At 52.7% G+C, this 18,049-nt stretch overlaps 2 protein-coding genes across 2 annotated transcripts; one reads left to right on the top strand and one right to left on the bottom strand.

The window, feature by feature from the left end:
• The first annotated feature begins 1,123 nt into the window (after window positions 1-1,123).
• LOC123109020 (zinc finger CCCH domain-containing protein 33-like) lies at window positions 1,124-3,277 on the top strand. Its single transcript, XM_044530379.1, has one exon. The coding sequence runs from the start codon at window positions 1,307-1,309 to the stop codon at window positions 3,131-3,133; it is 1,827 nt and encodes a 608-aa protein (XP_044386314.1). The 5' UTR covers window positions 1,124-1,306; the 3' UTR covers window positions 3,134-3,277.
• Window positions 3,278-7,089: 3,812 nt separating this feature from the next.
• Window positions 7,090-11,701, bottom strand: LOC123109004 (uncharacterized). The gene is made up of 2 exons (XM_044530378.1): window positions 10,809-11,701; window positions 7,090-7,807 (listed from the first exon to the last, which is right to left on the bottom strand). The coding sequence occupies exons 1-2, from the start codon at window positions 11,575-11,577 to the stop codon at window positions 7,443-7,445; spliced, it is 1,134 nt and encodes a 377-aa protein (XP_044386313.1). The 5' UTR covers window positions 11,578-11,701; the 3' UTR covers window positions 7,090-7,442.
• Window positions 11,702-18,049: the final 6,348 nt, after the last annotated feature.

Raw genomic sequence — 18,049 nt, 5'->3', positions numbered from 1 at the left:
ATACATGGCAACGATTTGTTGTACTCGTTTGTCTCTTCCTTGGTCGATATCGATCTTCCCTTGAATCTAATATCATCTTTTCTACAAGGTGTTGTTATTAGTGATTCGTCGTCACAGAGGTCCGACAACACACAACCCCAACCTTAGACGGATGGAATCCGGTTCACTATTTTCTCTATGAATTGACCCCACCACAGTTGGATGTCGGATCGTCCAACCACAGTATCACATATGCATTTAACCCCAATCCACCACGAGATAATTAAGCGAGAAAATACTACGGTGACCACTATTTTTATACAATCTCTCTCTCTCTCTCTCAATCCGTATCGATCTTACCACGAATCTAATATCGCATTCTCTCCATGTTGCTAGTGATTCGTCCGGGAGAAGATGAAGCGACCAGCGGTCGCACCATCTCCACCTCATAGCAACATGTATGCGACAACACGCAACCACAACCTCAATGGGATGGAATCGGGTTCACCATTTTCTCTTCGAATCGACCACCACCATAGTCGTAGGTCGACGGATTCTAACCACAATATCACATACGCCTTTATCCTGAATCCACCACCGGGTAATTAAGCCAGAAAATACTTACCCTCTCTCTCCCTCACAAGATAACCATCCTCTCATTGATATATAGTACACCCAAAATAAAGAACACAAGCACACAGAAGAAACATGTGTACTCAAATCCGTGGCAACAATCCGTTGTGCCCGCAGCTCCACCTGCCTTTTCCTCCACAAAAACCCAAAGAAAATTTATGAGAAACGAAATGAGAGGGAAGCTACGACTTGTGCGCGTTGGCTTGCCCTCCTTTTGACCACGAGACCGCAGCAACGCAAAAAACAATTCGAAAGCGGAGGCGAGAAAGAAAGCATTTTTTTTCTGTTATAAACAATGGGGGCAATACGCACACGAGAGCGAAAGCCACATAGCTAGAGAGAGAAAGCCGAGGGCGAGAGAGAGAGAGACCATCACAGCTTCTTCGTCTCCTACCTCCCTTATCTCTTTCATCAATCCCACCACCACCTCCTTTTCTCCTCCACCTCCATTATTATTCCCCCCCTCCCTCCCCCACCCCGCACCTCTCCCTCTCTACATATACCCCTCGCCCCCCGTTCCACACTACCCACCTCACCCACTCCCCCCCTTCTTCCTTCTCTCCTCTTGTCCCAATCAATCAAGAACGTACTGGAAGAAGAAGAACCAAGAAAGAACCGTCTCTCCCCGGCCCTCTTAACGAGAACGCAGAGCCTCTTTTGAATCTTTGCAGCAACGGACAGGCCTTCTTCCGTCATGTGCTCCGGCCCGCGCAAGCCGTCGACCCCGCCGCCGGTGGCGGCGGCGCCCAAGGATTCGGCGGCCATGGCCTCGCTCCTCCTGGAGCTGGCGGCGGCGGACGACGTGGTGGAGTTCAGGCGGGTCGTGGAGGAGGAGAAGGCGTGCCTTGATGCCGCGGGATCGTGGTATGGGCCCTCGGCGGCCGGCCTTGGCCGGCTGGCCGCGGAGAGCCGGACGCCGGCCATGGTCGCCGCGCTCTACGGGAGCACGGCCGTGCTGGCGCACGCGCTGTCCGTCGCGCCGGGCGAGGCCTGCCGCGCGTCCGGCACGGACGGCGCCACCGCGCTCCACCTGGCTGCGGCCGGTGGCGCGGCCAACGCCGTCGCGGCCACGCACCTGCTGCTCGCCGCGGGGGCCTCCACGGAGACGCTCTCGGTGTCCGGGCTCCGCGCCGGGGACTTGCTCCCGCGTGCCGCAGGCGTGGCCGAGAAGCCTCTCCGCCTGCTGCTCAAGTCCCCCGCCGTGTCGCCCTCCTCGTCGCCCAAGAAGTCCGCCTCGCCGCCGGCGATGGTCGCCGCGCAGGAGCCGAGGAAGGAGTACCCGCCGGACCTCACGCTGCCGGACCTCAAGAGCGGGCTCTTCAGCACCGACGAGTTCCGCATGTACAGCTTCAAGGTGAAGCCCTGCTCCCGCGCCTACTCCCACGACTGGACCGAGTGCCCCTTCGTGCACCCCGGCGAGAACGCCCGCCGCCGCGACCCGCGCCGCTACTCCTACAGCTGCGTGCCCTGCCCGGAGTTCCGCAAGGGCGGGTCGTGCCGCAAGGGCGACGGCTGCGAGTACGCGCACGGCGTCTTCGAGTGCTGGCTCCACCCGGCGCAGTACCGGACGCGCCTCTGCAAGGACGAGGTCGGCTGCGCGCGCCGCATCTGCTTCTTCGCACACAGGCGCGACGAGCTCCGCTCCGTCAACCCATCCGCCGTCTCCGTGGGCATGATGCAGCCCGTGTCCCCGCGCTCCTCGCCCCCCAACGGGATGGACATGGGGATGCTCAACCCCGCGGGGTGGCCGTCGTCTCCGGTCAGCCGGCTCAAGACGGCGCGGGAGCTCGACTTCGACCTGGAGATGCTCGCGCTGGACCAGTACCAGCAGAAGCTGTTCGACAAGGTGTCCAACAACGCGCACTCGCCGAGGGCAAGCTGGGGCGCGCCCAACGGCGGCCTCGGCTCGCCGCACGCCGCCGGGTCGCCCGCCAGAAACATGCCGGACTACACCGACCTGCTCGGCTCCATGGACCCGGCCATGCTCTCCCAGCTCCACGCGCTGTCGCTGAAGCAGGCGGGCGACATGTCGCCGTACAGCTCCATGCCGGACACGCAGCTGCACATGCCGACCTCGCCGATGGTGGGCGCGAACAACTCGTTCGGCATCGACCACTCCATGGCCAAGGCCATCATGACCTCCCGCGCCTCCGCGTTCGCCAAGCGTAGCCAGAGCTTCATCGACCGCGGCGCGCGCGCCCCGGCCGCGCGCTCCCTGATGTCGCCGGCCACCACGATCGGCGAGCCTTCCATGCTCACGGACTGGGGCTCTCCCAGCGGCGGCGGCAATCTGGACTGGGGCTCGCCCGGTGGCAAGCTGGACTGGGGCGTGCAGGGCGACGAGCTGCACAAGTTCCGCAAGTCGGCGTCCTTCGGGTTCCGCGGGCAATCCGCCATGCCGGCGGCCTCCCCAGCCACCCCGGCCGAACCCGACGTCTCATGGGTGAACTCTCTTGTCAAGGATGGCCACACAGGCGACCATTTTCCGCAGTGGCTGGAGCAGGAGCAGATGGTGGCCTAATCCCAACCCCGTCGACGATCGATCACTTGGCTCATAGCGTCTAGCTGACCAAAGTTCTTTCCTTCAATTTTTTTCACCCTTTTTATTTGCTTAATTTGATTCATATGAGATGGTTCTTTAGTACATATATGCTGTTCACAAAAATAATATTGCTCATCAGCAATCAGCCTGGATGCCCAAAGGGAGCCTTAGGTTGATGAAGAACAGCCAATATTTACTCTTCCCCCCCCCCCCCCCCCCCCCCCCCCCCCCCCCCCCGCCCTTCCCTTCGGTTTATTATAAATATCTGTATACAAGAATTCATCAAGAGTTTATTTACTTGATATTTATACATACTTTGAGACCAGCAAAGATTTGTTTTGTGTGCTTCCGTGTCTCTTGATTAACTAAGCTTATTATGGAATATTTGTACTCTTCTCATGCCAAAGTACATCAATGGAAGTGTTCACCAGCATATAGTATATGTTCTTGGTTCCTCCATGGTCACATCTCCCTTTATTTGATTCCATTTCCATTCCATTCTCCAAAAGAGTGGATCATAAATAAAACCACTGGCACAATTTGATTTCCCAATTTGATATGGCTTCTCCTGAAGTGGTTGGTGGGTCATAGGATGTGAACTGCAGAGCAATCACAGGTTAGTTTAGTGGAGATGGAGGTGTCATGCACCAATTCTTATCAGTGCTGACAATATTATACTATCATCAGAAAGGGAAGTGCCATGCACCCAAAGCAAGCGCATAGAGTAGGTAATTATTGTTCTGGCTGTGGGTTAGGCACAGAACACAGGAATTAGGCCCAAAAATCTGGGCATAAGCGTCACCAGGGATAAGCTTTGATTATCTGCTCATTATCCTAATGTTGCCAATGTTGATTTTTTCCTTTGACAAGAGCATTTTCTTCTAGAACACTGGACCTGGGGCATCCCTTTTCCTTGTTTGTTTTTTGTTCTCCTGTTGGTTAGAATATAGATGATGAAACAAGTGTTGATGTCCATGCTGTCTCTTGTTTATTTTTGTATGCGGGTGCAGCTGTTGTGTTCACAATTATTGAAGCTGTATTCATTTCCTAGCCATGCCCAAGCATTGTTCTTGCAGTTGGGGCAGATTTTGGACTATCCTAACTCTACAAATGCGCATCCAGATGTCTGGGCTATTAACAACGTAATCTCCAGCAGCATCTCTCTGGTGGTGCTGCTTATATTTATTTGTTCATCCTATAGCATTTTTCTATCAGTGGGCTTGCTTATTTTGACATTGCACTTGTACTATAACATTCCTGTTAAATTTAGATCATTTTAGATAACTTATTGTATGGATTCCCTATCCAAGTTAGAGCATCTACAATCCGACTTGCCAAATTTGGCACCCTATACGACCCCCTCATATCCAAATCCCCAAATGCATGCAACCCCATGCAACGTGGTGCATAGCAAGTTCACAAAAGATCGGACCTAACTAGTTCATTGAATGACTACCATAAATAAAAGATAGATGATGAGGCGCCGAACTTCACCACTTCCTTGCCGGTCCCTTCCCCTCGGGCTCTCCGGAGCGGCGGTAGTACACCTCGGTGTAGGCGTCTACGGCCAGAAAGGCGTTGTTGTCGTCGGTTGTGGTGCCACCGCCGGCAAAGGAGGATGAGGATGAGGAGGGGAGGTTGGCCAGGCACCGAGCGGCGCGGGCCTACTCCTTGGCGAGGCAATGAGCTTTCGGCTCGCTGAACGTCTTCTGCCACGCGAGCCGCTTAGACTCCTTGATGGCTAGCCACAATGCCTTGGCATTTTTGCGACGACGACGGTGGTGCTGGCAGTCGTCTGTCTCCGTCGAGGTCAAGGACCGGCGAATGAGACATGGAGGAGGTGGTTTTCCGAGTCAACGGGCAGTCGGACTAGTTAGATTTGGCTTGTGCCGCCCTCTGCCTTGCTTGGTGAGTGGCCTACACCTCCTACTCAGGGAGCTGCAGGCTTGCCACCCAAAGTCGTCTTGGAGGAGGATGGCTAGAGGTGTCCGGCACCACTGCTCGCCCTCTCACCTCACCAGGCGAGAGAGGGCTTGAACCTCCCCGGGCCATGGTGGCGCGGGGAGGTGAGCGGAGTGTGGAAGGGGAGTAGAGCGGTCGAGAGTTTAGGCTAGCATTTTGTCCATGTGGGAATGGGGTGGGCCAACATGTGCGGGTTCTTCGTGGCGGCCATGTCCGGGCGTGTGCGGGCCTCCTCATGCTTGCTTTTCCTCATCGAGGGGTCCTATTGAGTGTGGTTTATTGGTCCGGCCAGCGTCCAGGCTGTCCGCCCAATCAAATAGGGGGAGGGGGTGGTGGGGTGTTAGAGTAGGGGGTTCGGAAGTGGATGTTCTTGCAAAATGGATATGCTTTGAGGTTTGGAACATATGAAATGAAAGGTGAGAGGGCAATCACTGAATGACAAAATTTATCTTCATATAGCTTCATTTATCTCGCTGAATAATATTCTTGCTACAGTTTTTTTCCACACCGATCTATATCAGGAGTTTATTAGTACTCTCTCCATTTGTTTTTATAAGACGTTTCAGACAGCTTGCTTTGTACTATTTTGAACAGTGTCTGAATGTCTAAAATGTCTTATAATATATTAAAAGTGAACAGAGGCAGTAGTTGTTTTATTTTATAATTCTTGTGTACTTGCTTGTATTCTACTCGACTTCTATATATTATGTTTTCTTTCTTCGTTTCTGCCAATTTACACGAATGCGTCCTAGCTAATTATAGGAGGAAGAGAGAGGGGAAGAAGAGATGCATCTGAAAGGTGGGGCCTTGGGCCAGCTCAGTGAATTATCCACATAGGCAGGCCACGTCAGCCCGACAGATGGGACCAACTTGTCAGTTTCGCTGTTTTCGCAGGCAAATAAGACAATCAGTGCTCCGCGTTACGCATTAGGCTCATTTTTGATGGTTTTTTGTGACATGGTTCAAATGTGGTACTGACCTGTTACTCTAGCCCCAACTATGATGGTTTTGGTTAAATAACTCACGGAGGTAGTAGTTGTTTTCTTGCTTCGTATCTGCCAATTTACACGAATGCGTCCTAGCTAATTTATTTCCTTCACCCATTTGAGGCTGCAATTTACAGTGTAACCAGATGGGCAACACGCTGTTTACCTACTACTTAATGATTGAGCCAACCTACATAATTAAAGCATCCATGTAACCTGTAAGATTTCTCCAGACCATGCTTGCTTAAGGCCTTAGCAAGGATGCAGTCAAACCATTGTCTGCAAGACTAATCCAGTTGCTTGGCTAACATGCCCAAACGATAAACAACCGATTAAACTAAAAACATGTTTGCGTCACAAGGAGGTTTGATTACGGCTGTCTGCAATTTGGTCTCCTTTTCCATGTGAGACATTCAAACCTCCCTCTGAAAGCAACCCTAATCTTAGTTTTAATCGGTTCGACGAACGGCGACAAATCCTGTTCCAGATAGGTTTCAGATCGTCACATCCAAACCAGCCCCAGGAGTAGTTATCTCATAAAAAACCCTGATTAAGAAATGGTAGAGCACCTTTCCTCCTTCTCCCATGGGTTAGATAGAAAACTGGACCTCTCCTGCTCACCGGCCTGATCATAGGGGCATCGCCATTGTCGCCGACGTCGACGTGGTGATGACCTTTCTTTTCTTATAGGGATGGCCACATCATTGACCTCATCTCCGCGGAAACTTTCCGGCAAATCGTTTTCTGGGTTTTGGTTCTTGTGGCGGCGGAGGAAAATTCAGAGCGTCCCACCTCCCTGAAAGTTCCCCCGGCATCTTCTTATCAGGATGCTGTTCGTTGAACCTTGATCTGTTCCGATCCACGGAGTCTCCGATAAATCTCGCAGGATCAGGAAATGGTTAAGTTATGTTACCTGATCAGGACTCGGTTTAGTCTTTAGTGCAGTGAGCAGTAAGCACCATGGGACAAGGTTCACACAAGGAGAGATTATGTCAACTAACTCATAATATATTGTTAGGTTGTTCATTCAGGGGCTACTAGTACATACATGGAGCTGAAATAGGGAGGAAAAACATGTACAGTTTCACACTAGCATGGCTGTATGGAGAGGAGCAGCCTTCAGGTTCTTGAGACTTTCAGGGTCAAGGATCACTGAACATATATATATCTCCAACTTGGATATTCACTTAATGTTGTTGGCATCATCGTCATCATCAGCTTCTTTAACAAGAGAGTTTTCGCATCCGGAGCCGCCGACAGCTTCATCTTGTTCACTATTCTGAAGATTTTGGCTGCTTCTTGTAGATGGAAGAGCAGAAAGGGTAACCATGTACAGTTATTCAGACCAGAGTTAGCTGCACCAGCTCAGCTGTTTGCTCCCATATGAGCTGATCAAGGATCTCTGACGCCATCTCCGCTGCAATGTTGCCATTATCCATGGTTTGCCACTGCATGCCGCATATATCTTGCTCAACCATCCTGCAGATGATTCGCCAAATGCCGGTCGCATCCCGGCCGGTAGCCTCTGCCTTGTTCACCACTCTCCTGTCCCTCCTATCCCTGTCTGAACATTTCAAGACACAGGAGGAGGAGCTCGCCGCTGCTGGGCGTGGGTTGCCACCGAAATTGTCGGAATCGGCTTGCAGTAGCTTCCTCCTTGTTCTCTGCTGCTGCTGGCTCGGCGCCAGCAGGGTTTCGCCTCCATCTGGTACATTCAGTGACAATGATGCCTCATCAGTACATGAACAAACAAACTGATTAACAGGTACTCAGCAGTACACGGCAGGGTTAAGTGAACTGGTTGGTGCATAAAACTGAACAGTAGAGTTTTCAGACACAAATTGATCGATGATCACTCGATTATCGGCGTTTTTTTTTTGTTTGCACGGTGTGTCTGAAAAATGAGTTTGGTGACCAAAGTGACTCTTAGCTACAGTATGTGAATCTAGAGGCCTAAGTGATGTGTTGCAATCAGAGAGCTGGTTCCAGATCTTGTGCAGTTAGCAGATGGACATGGACAGAATGATTAAGGCCCAAGAAGACGAGGTCACAGGGCTTAGACTAAATCTGGTTAAGACACTTGGATTGGAATAGGTTACTTGCATAACCAAGCTTCAAACTTTGACCACCAAACTGTGCTTGATGCAATTATGGATGCAGCAAACTGAAGAACGAATATTTTTCCTGGATCGCTCCTTTTAGTTTTGTCTTTACGGGTAAATTTATTCACTATCTTCTACTAGTAGTACATAGGGACTATTGACAATACTCTCTCACTCAACAGAAAACTCCATCGACCCCGCGTCGCCCCACTCGGGCGATCCTAGCCGCCGACGGGGCCTAACTCATCTTCCTCCCTTCCTTCCGCCGCCGCCGGCCTGCGCCCGAAGGCCGACGGCAGTGGCGGGGCCCTTCCTCCCGCCCGCATCTCAGGGGTTTTGGGAACGCGCGTGGAGGTGCGGCCGATCTAGAAGCGGTGGCGATGGCTTCGACAACGACGGCGGTGGTCGACCCTGCCTCGGGCCACGAGCAGTGGTGCGATGCGGTCTTCGGTGGCACGTCATCTGGCTTCTCTGGCAGATCTAGGTGGACTGCTCGGCGACACCTCTGGCAGATCTGTTCTGGCCGGTGTAGCCAATGGTGGTGGTCATCTTCTTCGTCGGAGGTGGCCGGCCAGAGGCTTGGTGATTGGATATCGAGATCCATCATATAGTCCCGGCTGCGAGTTGGGGAGACATGGTTGCCGGTGAAAACCGAGCCGACGGCAAGCGATAGCAGCGTTCCATGTCGTTACCTTGATGAAGACATCGTCGTGTAACTACTATCGACCCACTCTTGTTGCTCTGGGGGAAACCCTAGGATCTGGTATTCCAGATCGGACGATGGCGGCACTGCGGTGTTGTTTCTCTCTTGGGAGCATCGTTTGTGGAGCAGCGCTGGAAGTCAGAGGCAGGAGGTGGAGCGGCTTCGTCTTGCACGGAGTTTCGGTGGAGATGTCAAGTCATGCCTGACCGACAGGTGCCACGCTTTGTCATGCCTGGTCGACAGGTGCTACGCACGACAGATCTTCCAACGACTTCAAGCTGTGTCGGCTGGTGGTACTTGGCAGCAAGGTGCTGAGGTGTATCGGTGGCGATTGCGACGTGCTCAGCTGTTTGCGCGCAGGGAGGTGGTGCCGTTGGGCGCCGTGGTGGCGTCGACGACAGCTAGACCGAGCAAGGTTGATGCGTCAGTACATCTCTGAAGATAGAGAGGTGGCAGTTGGCGGCGGTGGCCTCTAAGAGCGCGCCGGACCGGTGTGTGCCCCAGACCCGGCAAGTGTCTAGGTTGGGGCCTCAGGTCTTCGATGTTAGGCTTTGCTTATTGGTCTATGGTATTAGTCACGGACTATCAGCATCCCTTCATCAACTGGATAGGAGTAGCGACAGATGTTGCCTAGACGGTGGCTTCAGAATTACTGTTGTATTTTTTTGTAAGGTCTTTTGTGAATAATTAATAAAGTGGTTGCATGCATCGCCCAGATGCAGAGGCCGGGGGTCTTCCTCCTTTTCTAAAAAAAAACTAGTAGTACATAAATTCTCAGAAACTATGACTTTTAGCTGGTGCCTTATCAGTAAATAAGTGAGGAAATGGCCTGTCACTGCTAAATTATGGCCTTTTATTATAGTCACTGTGCTATAATTCAGATGGGCCACATGGTGATTGCAAATTCAACCCCCTTTTTTTTTCATGAAGGTTCCAAGTGCATCTAACTGTCCCAGCCTCCCACAGTGGTGTGTTACAATCTGCACCAGAGCTTGTGCAGTTTACAGAGTTGACAGGGACAAGGGATCAGGGCACGAGGAAGTAAGTGATCAGTAAATAAGTGAGAAAATGGCCTGTCGCTGTTAAACTTTGGCCGATGGGGCACATGATACTTGCAAATTCAACTCTCCTTATTTTTTTCTGAAGGTTTATGTGCATCTAACTGTCCCCGTGATGTGTTACAATCTGCACCAGAGCTTGTGCAGCTTACAGAGTTGACAGGGACAAATGATCAGGGCACAAGAAGACCAAGTTACAGAAGCTCAGAACACTAGCCCAAGACTTTTGGACACCAGGTACTGTGCACTTGCTGACTTACATAACCAAGCATTATATACAAGGACCACAAACTTGTCCCTGTTGGAACTGTTGATGCCCAAAATTTGAAAGAAATGCTTTTCCAGGAAATCGATTTATTGTTTGTATATAAACTCTGAGAAACAATCACTTGCTGTTGGTCCCTTTGTTGCAAACAGGCGGGGAAATGAGCTGTTGTTCTCATGAAATTAGCAGTGCAGTCGCCTGAACTTTCATAGTGCACTGGTGTACTATTTGATTCCAGCTGATTTTTCTTCTTCTTCTGAAGTTAGGTTTTTTTCCTTCTAAAAGTGAATTCCACTCCAATTTTAACTGATGTCTCTCTTTTTTCCCCCTCCGAAGGTGATTTTTCTCTTTTTTTTTCTTTTCTGAAGGCGAATGTCAGTCTAATTTTTCTTTTCAATTATTCCACTCTAATTTTAACTGATATCTTTCTTCTTCTTTTTTTTCCTCTGAAGGTGATAATTTTTTCTTTCCGAAAGTGAATGCCACCCTGAATTTAATTTGTACTGGCCTCGCTGAACTTGTGCTGTGAAGTAAGCAACTGAAGAAGCATTAATGGGCAGGAGGAGACGACGACAAACCTGAGCACGGCGAGCACGGCTCTGCATGCTCCATTTCTTCCACTGAAGATGACGAAGTGGTCGTGGTCGTCGACGACTCCTCCTGCCCGTCTCCCGCCTCCAGCACCGACACCGGGCTCGAGTTCTCCAGGCCGCATGCCGCGGCCGGCCTCCTGCTCCGGGCATGCTCCGACTCGGCCTCCTCGTCGCCGCGCCGCCGCCGGCGCGGGAGCCTCCGGCGCCCCCGCCTCTGTTTCTTGGCCCCGTCGCCGTCCACCGTCCTCTTGCCGCGCCTGCTCTCCGCGTCGTCGTCGCTTCTGGGCCACCCCGCCGCGTCGCGGTCGTCGCTGCCGTCGTCGTCCGGGCTGAAGCTGAGGAGCAGGAACTCGTCGTTCTCCCGCCTCAGGTACGTGGGCCTGTCCCGGAAGGACGCGGACGTGGTCCTGGCCACCCTGCGCCGCGGCGCGTCGCCGAAGCAGCACGGCGTGGGCGACGACCAGCCCTCGGCCGAGCTCGCGGAGCGGCTCCGGCGCAGCGTCTGCTGCTGGTCGCGCGCCGGCGTCGGCATCGCGTCGAGGCCCATCAGCCTGGCCACAATGCAGGGGCTCCTGGCCGTCGCCCCCTCCTCCTCCTCCTTCCGCGCCGCGGCATCGTCGCCGCGCCGTAGGGCGGCGACGTCGGCACGGACGGTGTTGGCGTTGCCCCCGCCTGCCGCATTGCCGGCGGTGTGCGCGCAGAGGAGGCGGCGCAGGAGGTCGAGAGCGAAGGAGGACTGCGCGAGCTTGGCCATGCGAGCTTGAGTGAGGGAGGCAGTCACAGCTCGCCGGTGCTAGGCATGGAGTCGGATGTAGAGAGAGAGAGAGAGGGGAGAGGGGAGAGGAGAGGGGAATGTCGGTTCCTGTTTCGAATTGCGGGTGGAGGGAAGGATTAATGGAAGCTACCATGGGCTCAGTGGCATAAATGCTTGGCATTCATTACTCGACTGTTTTACTCCTGCATTTTACTGACTGCATTTTTTACCACTTTTGTGTAACGGGAAAGGTTGCAGGCGTGAAAAAAATCGCTACCGCTCCACAGTTTCACCGCCATACTAGGCCGTAGTAGCTCCCAGCCGCTGCTGTCTCATACCAGGTGTCTGCCATGAGTGTGCTAGTAGGCCGTATTGTTTCCTGAATTTTCGAAACGATGGATGCGTTCCCTTCTTTGGTTGCACGCTCAGTGCAATCTTTCGTTGAAGAAGAATGTGGAGCAGTTGGATTGGAGCTTGCGATGAGAGAGATGCAAGCTCCCGACTGCGTAACTTGGGCGCTAAACCTACAAATTCGAAATTTGAAAACGCTACTTAGTTCAAAGAGGACAGGACCGAATTAACAAGCGAGGTTAATTAGGAGGCAAAAAAAAAAAGCGTACGTACTAGTATGTCCGGCCAAGGAAAAGTTGGGGGCAGGTGTGAAACGGGCGAAACGGGAACGGGCACGAAGGAAGCAGAGGAGAGGACAGACACGCTGCCGGCGGGCTCGGCGTTTGAAACGGGGAGTACGTAACGTAGTACTTCGTACAACTACGCGACAGCGAACGGCAATCGCCATTTGCTCTGTCGTGTGGGACGGAGACAGGGCGCGGCCTGGGCCCTGGCGGGCCAGCGTTGGGGCCTCGGGGCCCGGGACCGGCCGGCGTCTTCCGCCTCTTCGGCGCAGCTTCCTGCCGCGGCGAGCGAGGCGAGATGGGTGGGACTGGATTGGATTGATGGGGTCAAGTCGCCCACTGGGCAGTGCCAGTGCGGCAGCAGCATAGGTCTGAACAGCGACGCTGGTTCTACTGCTGACACTGCCAGTGGCTGCTGCCTGCTCCGGTCCGGTCATCTCGCCGGGCTGCCCGTCGGTTCTACCGAGGTCTTTATTAAGAGGTAATAGCACCCGAGGTACCCTAACTTGTACACAATGTGATGATCTAGTCTCAAAGTTGTAAAACTAGATCAACCCATACCCCAACTTGCATCCAATGTGATGATTTAGTCCCAGGCCAATCAGAGCTCGCCAATTGGCTGGGCCGGTCAGCGCTGGCAGTTTTGCACAAAACCCCCTGCTGTTTCTCTGATTCAACCCGCAGTTACCCCCCACCTGAATTAAATCTGTCACACGCTCAGCGTTGGCTGGAACCGCACCCGGCGCCGGCGAGAGCTTCCAGCTGCAACCCGGGTGAAAAGCCGGCGTGACGAGGGGCACAAAAAAGATGCGCCCTTTGTTGTGCTGTTTCCGTAGGTTGCAAGTGGGGAAGAAGGAGCGGCGAGCGTTAAATCGACGGGACGGCACGGCACGGCTGTGTGGGCGGGTCCGGTGGAATTGGTGCGAGGAACGAAGGAGAAGGCTGTGGCTTGGGTCGAAATCGACGGAGACGAGTCCTCCAAGGCTCCAACTGAGCGGAGCGGGAGGAGAGGAGCTGGATTTGGTTGCCGTAGCGGCGATGGGGATGGCCGGCGAAGAACAAGCCCCACCTCCAAGCGCGAGCGCTTGCACGCACGCATTGTGCTCTGCTCCTTGTACTCCGAAGGCGAGAGAGGGCACCTCCGAAGGCGAAGGCTGCGACGAGATGGAGGGGAGCGCGCGACACCCGGCACCGGCAGGCACCATTGTTGAAGGAGCGCTTAATGCATCATGAGGAAGAGAAAAGAAACAGAGAGCAAAGAGCAGAGCTTGGTCGTCTCTTGTCCCCTTGCCATCTCTGCTGGATCCCCGCCCCACCCAACCAGCGCCGTCCGTCGGCCAGCGGAAGATGATTTCTTATGCACCGGACGTCGTGGATGGCCGGCCGGCCGACCGGGGTCAAGTAAAGTGGCCTGTGTTGGCACCGGAGACGGGAGGGAGAGGAGGATGGCGCGTCGGTTGGTGTTGAGATTCGGCCTGAGCACAAGAGCGGCGGCGAGGGATTTCTGCAGGGAGCGGAGGATGGTGGTCGTGCGCGCGAGATTGGGGTGGCCGGAACCGCGATGCCCTGGATGCCGACGGTGGCGCACTTGGAGGTGGCGCCGCTGTAGCCCATCACGGTGAGGATGGTGACGTAGAGGAAGAGGAAGGTGGCCATGAACTCGGCGATGCCGGCGCGGTAGAAGGACCAGGACTTGAGCTCGCCGGGCTCGAACAGCGGCGCCGGCGGGGGCTCCTTGTAGTCCTTGTCCTCGGACCCTTGCGCCGCCGTGCCGATGGGCTGACGCTCCGAGTACTTGTTCGCCCCGAGCCGCACGTCCTCCTCCTTGCCCTCCATCGCTGCTGCAGGACCGGACGTGAAGTGGATTCCTCTGACAGATTTAATTCAGGTGGGGTAACTACGGGTTGATTCAGGGAAACAGCAGGGGGTTTTGTGCAAAACTGCCAGCGCTGATCGGCCCAGCCACTTGGCAGCCAATTGGCGAGCTCTGATTGGCCTGGGACTAAATCATCACATTGGATGCAAGTTGGGGTATGGGTTGGTCTAGTTTTGCAACTTTGGGACTAGATCATCACATTGTGTGCAAGTTAGGGTACCTGGGGTGCTATTACCTCCTTTATTAATTACAGCAATCGTCGCCTCCGCATATACAGTGGATTTGTTTTTTTAAACAAGCCAAAATATTTGTCATTTTCATTGATTAAGTAGGAGAGACAGGACGAAAACCTAGATTACAACCCCACGGGACACACACGGCCGACCTGGCCAAAAACGCCAAACAATCGACCCAAGCGTCAAGGACATGGCAGCTCCGATTTTGCTGCAGAGCTTCACATGAGAAAGTTGCACACCTTGCACCGACATAGTCCAACGCAACGTCCGGAGAGCAGCGCCCGCTGAAAAGCACCCTTATGGAGTCATCGTTGCTGCAGTGGTACCGCCGACCGGAGCCCCGACTTCTTTGTCACAGCACGAAACCAACACCAACGCACCCATTGGCGCACCGGACCGTCGACATCGGAAGGGCAAGCCACGACCCAGCTCCGCTCGCTACCATCGTCGTCGCCACACGAGTCGCAGCGCCAAACCGCCCACATCGCCGGACGGACACCAGTCGACCACAATGTTGTGCACATCCAGCCCGCTGGAAGCACCAATGAAACTAAGATCTTCAAGACGGTGCCCTAAAGAGGGAAAACGAAGCTGAAGAAGACGACGACGCAACCCTGCAGCAGGATCTTGGCATTCGCCCGAAGATCTTGATCCGGAGTTGAGGATGCGTAGATCTCCCCGACTACGCATCGAAGGAGGATAACGACGCAACCCTGCAGGAGGATCTTGGCATTCGCCCGAAGATCTTGATCCGGAGTTGAGGATGCGTAGATCTCCCCGACTACGCATCGAAGGAGGATAACGACGCCCACAGACGCCGTCGCCGTCGCCGCCAGCCAGGCTTTCACCCAGAGTAGCACAACCACCATTGCCACGCTGTACCTCCACAGGTCCACGCACCCCCAATGCAGCGAGCACACCAACGCTACGCAGGGCCAGCTCCTTCCTCGTCGCCGGCAAACGCAGGCAAGCCAGAACAGACCAATCCCAGACAGATCTGATACCCGCACCCGCTGCATTGCCGTTAGCTGCTCACAGCCACCAGAAATCACCTGAGCCGAAGGGGAGGGCTACCACCCCGCCCCTGATCCGCCAGGCCGAGCCGCTAGAGGGCCCCTCGAAGCCCGCCAAATCGAGCCACCGACGCGGACGAGCCGGATCCAGCCGCAGCCGGCCAGATCCATGGGCCGCCACCTCCCGCGCACGTGAGGTGCTGAGACGGCAAGAGCCATGCAACGCCAAGGAGCGTGTGAAACCCACACGGCACAACGCCCAGGTATACCACGTCAGCTTCAGAGCAGCCACACGACGCAGTAGAGAGGAGACGAGCCTCCCCCACTGCCAGGCAGAGAGAAGGCCCCACCGCGCGGGCCTAGCCCGACGGTGTCTTCCGGCGACGGCGAGGTGAGGGAAGGAGGTGGGGAGGGGACCGGCGGCGCTGGATTAGGGACTCCGCCCGAGTCGCCAGAGAGGCGACGCGGAGGACAGGGGTCTGTCTTGCAAAAAAAAAACTGTGTAAATGGCTTAAGATTTTGTGGATTTGGTTTTGATCTTGGCTGCTCTACGTGTGAAGCACTCTCCACCTTTCGTTGCAGAAATTGCAAACTTTGTATGGAATCATCTGCGCTTTCTCTCTCTCACTCACTCTCATTGTGCGATCATGCGGTGCAAGCCCACGGTACATGTCGACACAGGCGGCTGAGAAAGTGCCCAAGCCGCCTCAAGCTGATAACGTGGAGGACCTAATCGCTCTAGGTTAGGGCCTCGAAAGCAAATGATTGAACCATTATTTCATTAATTAATTCAAGATTAGGGTATTTATGTATTTATTTGCAAAATTTACCCTGTATATGCATTGTTCTTGTCGTTGGTTAATTAGCAACTCAACTCAACTCCCGCTGGTGGCAAATTTTGAAATCACTAGTGCAGTTTGCATCTTTGTCTGAACATGTTATAACATCAATATTAACAGTAAAGAAAAGGACAATGTATGTATAGTATAAGCAAGTTCAAGTGATTTTGCGAATCTGCTATCCTTTGGTTATGCCTAAGATTTCACAATCATTTTGTATTTAGTTTAGAAACTGAAAAATGAAGAGAGTTGCATTTCCTTTTGTTATACATGCAGCCATGTGCTTGACGCCACCTGATGCGTGTGTTTTGTGCTTCTATCTGCTTGTCAAGCAGAAATCTGCTGCTGTGAGAGGAGGACTAATGTCTACTACGCAACTTTATTCTTGTAGACACGTGTTGGGCCTTCAAGCGCAGAATTTTGTAGGACAGTAGCAATTTTCCCTAAAGTAGATGACTTAAGGTTTATCAATCCGTGGAAGGCATAGGATGAAGATACCCTCTCTCAAGCAACCCTGCAATCAAATACAAGAAATCTCTTGTGTCCCCAACACACCCAATACAATGGCAAATTGTATAGGTGCACTAGTTCGGCGAAGAGATGGTGATAAAAGGGTAGTATGGATAGTAGATGTGAGTTTTTGTAGTGCGAACAATAAAAAACAGCAATATAGTAAATAGTAAAACGGAGCACAAACGGTATCACAATGATGGAAAATGAGGCTTAGGGTGCATACTTTCACTAGTGCAATCTCTCAACAATGCTAACATAGTTAGATCATATGATTATCCCTCAAAGTGCAATAAAGAATCACTCCCGAGTTCCTATTAGCGGAGAACACAAGATAGAAATTGTTTGTAGGGTACGAAACCACCTCAAAGCTATTCTTTCCGATCAATCTATTATAGAGTTTGTACTAAAATAACAGCAAGCTATACTTTCCGATCGATCTAATCAAGAGTTCATACTAAAATAACACCATATGATGCATATCAACCAACTCTAATGTCACCTAGATACCCCAATGTCACTGCGAGTACCCGTGAGTTAATTATATGATATGTATCAAACAATTTCAGATTCATAATACTCAATCCACACAAAGAACTACAAGGAGACCCCAAAGTTTCTATCGGAGAAAAGATAATAAAAATGTGCATCAACCCCTATGCATAGATTACCCCAAAGTCACCTCGGGAATCTACAAGTTGAGTGCCATAACTGATATCAAGTGAATCAAAATAATACCCCATTGTCACCACGGGTATTCATATGCAAGACATATATCATGTGTTCTCAGATTAAACATTCAATCCGACAAGACAAAACTTCAAAGGGTAAAGACTCAATTCATCACAACAAGTGTAGAGAGGGGAGAAACATCATATGATCCATCTATGTTAACAAAGCCCATGATACATCAAAATCGTGACATCTCAAGATCACGCGCGAGAGAGATTAAACACATAGCTACTGGTACAAACCCTCAGCCTCGAAGGTGGACTACTCCCTCCTAATCGTGGTGGCCGCCGGGACGATGAATATGGCCATCGGAGATGATTCCCCCTCCGGCAAGGTGCTGGAACGGGGTCCCGATTGGTTTTTAGGCTACAAAGGCTTGCAGCAGTGGAACTCTCGATCTAGGTTCTCTCCGAGGGTTTTAGGAATATTTGGAAATTTATAGGGCGAAGAAGGGGTATGGGAGGCCACCGAGGTGGGCACAACCCACCAGTGCGCGCCTGGGGACCCGGGCGCGCCCTGGTGGTTGTGCCCCCCTCGGGGCAACCCCAAGGTGCTGCTCTGGCCCAATGGTTCTCTTCTAGTCCATAAAAAGTTTCACGGTGTTTGGAGAACTTTCATTTCTGCACAAAAA

This window comes from Triticum aestivum, chromosome 1B, assembly GCF_018294505.1.
Source record: "Triticum aestivum cultivar Chinese Spring chromosome 1B, IWGSC CS RefSeq v2.1, whole genome shotgun sequence".
Lineage (NCBI taxonomy): Eukaryota > Viridiplantae > Streptophyta > Magnoliopsida > Poales > Poaceae > Triticum > Triticum aestivum.
The sequence above is the reverse complement of the archived record's forward strand: the minus strand, read 5'-3'. Positions and strand labels throughout refer to the sequence as shown.

Coding starts and splice junctions, on each gene's coding strand:
- LOC123109020 (XM_044530379.1), top strand. CDS start 1,307: ATGTGCTCCGGCCCGCGCAAGCCGTCGACCCCGCCGCCGGTGGCGGCG.
- LOC123109004 (XM_044530378.1), bottom strand. CDS start 11,577: ATGGCCAAGCTCGCGCAGTCCTCCTTCGCTCTCGACCTCCTGCGCCGC. Junction 7,808..10,808: donor GCCGTGCTCGCCGTGCTCAG/GTTTGTCGTCGT, acceptor TGAATGTACCAG/ATGGAGGCGAAACCCTGCTG.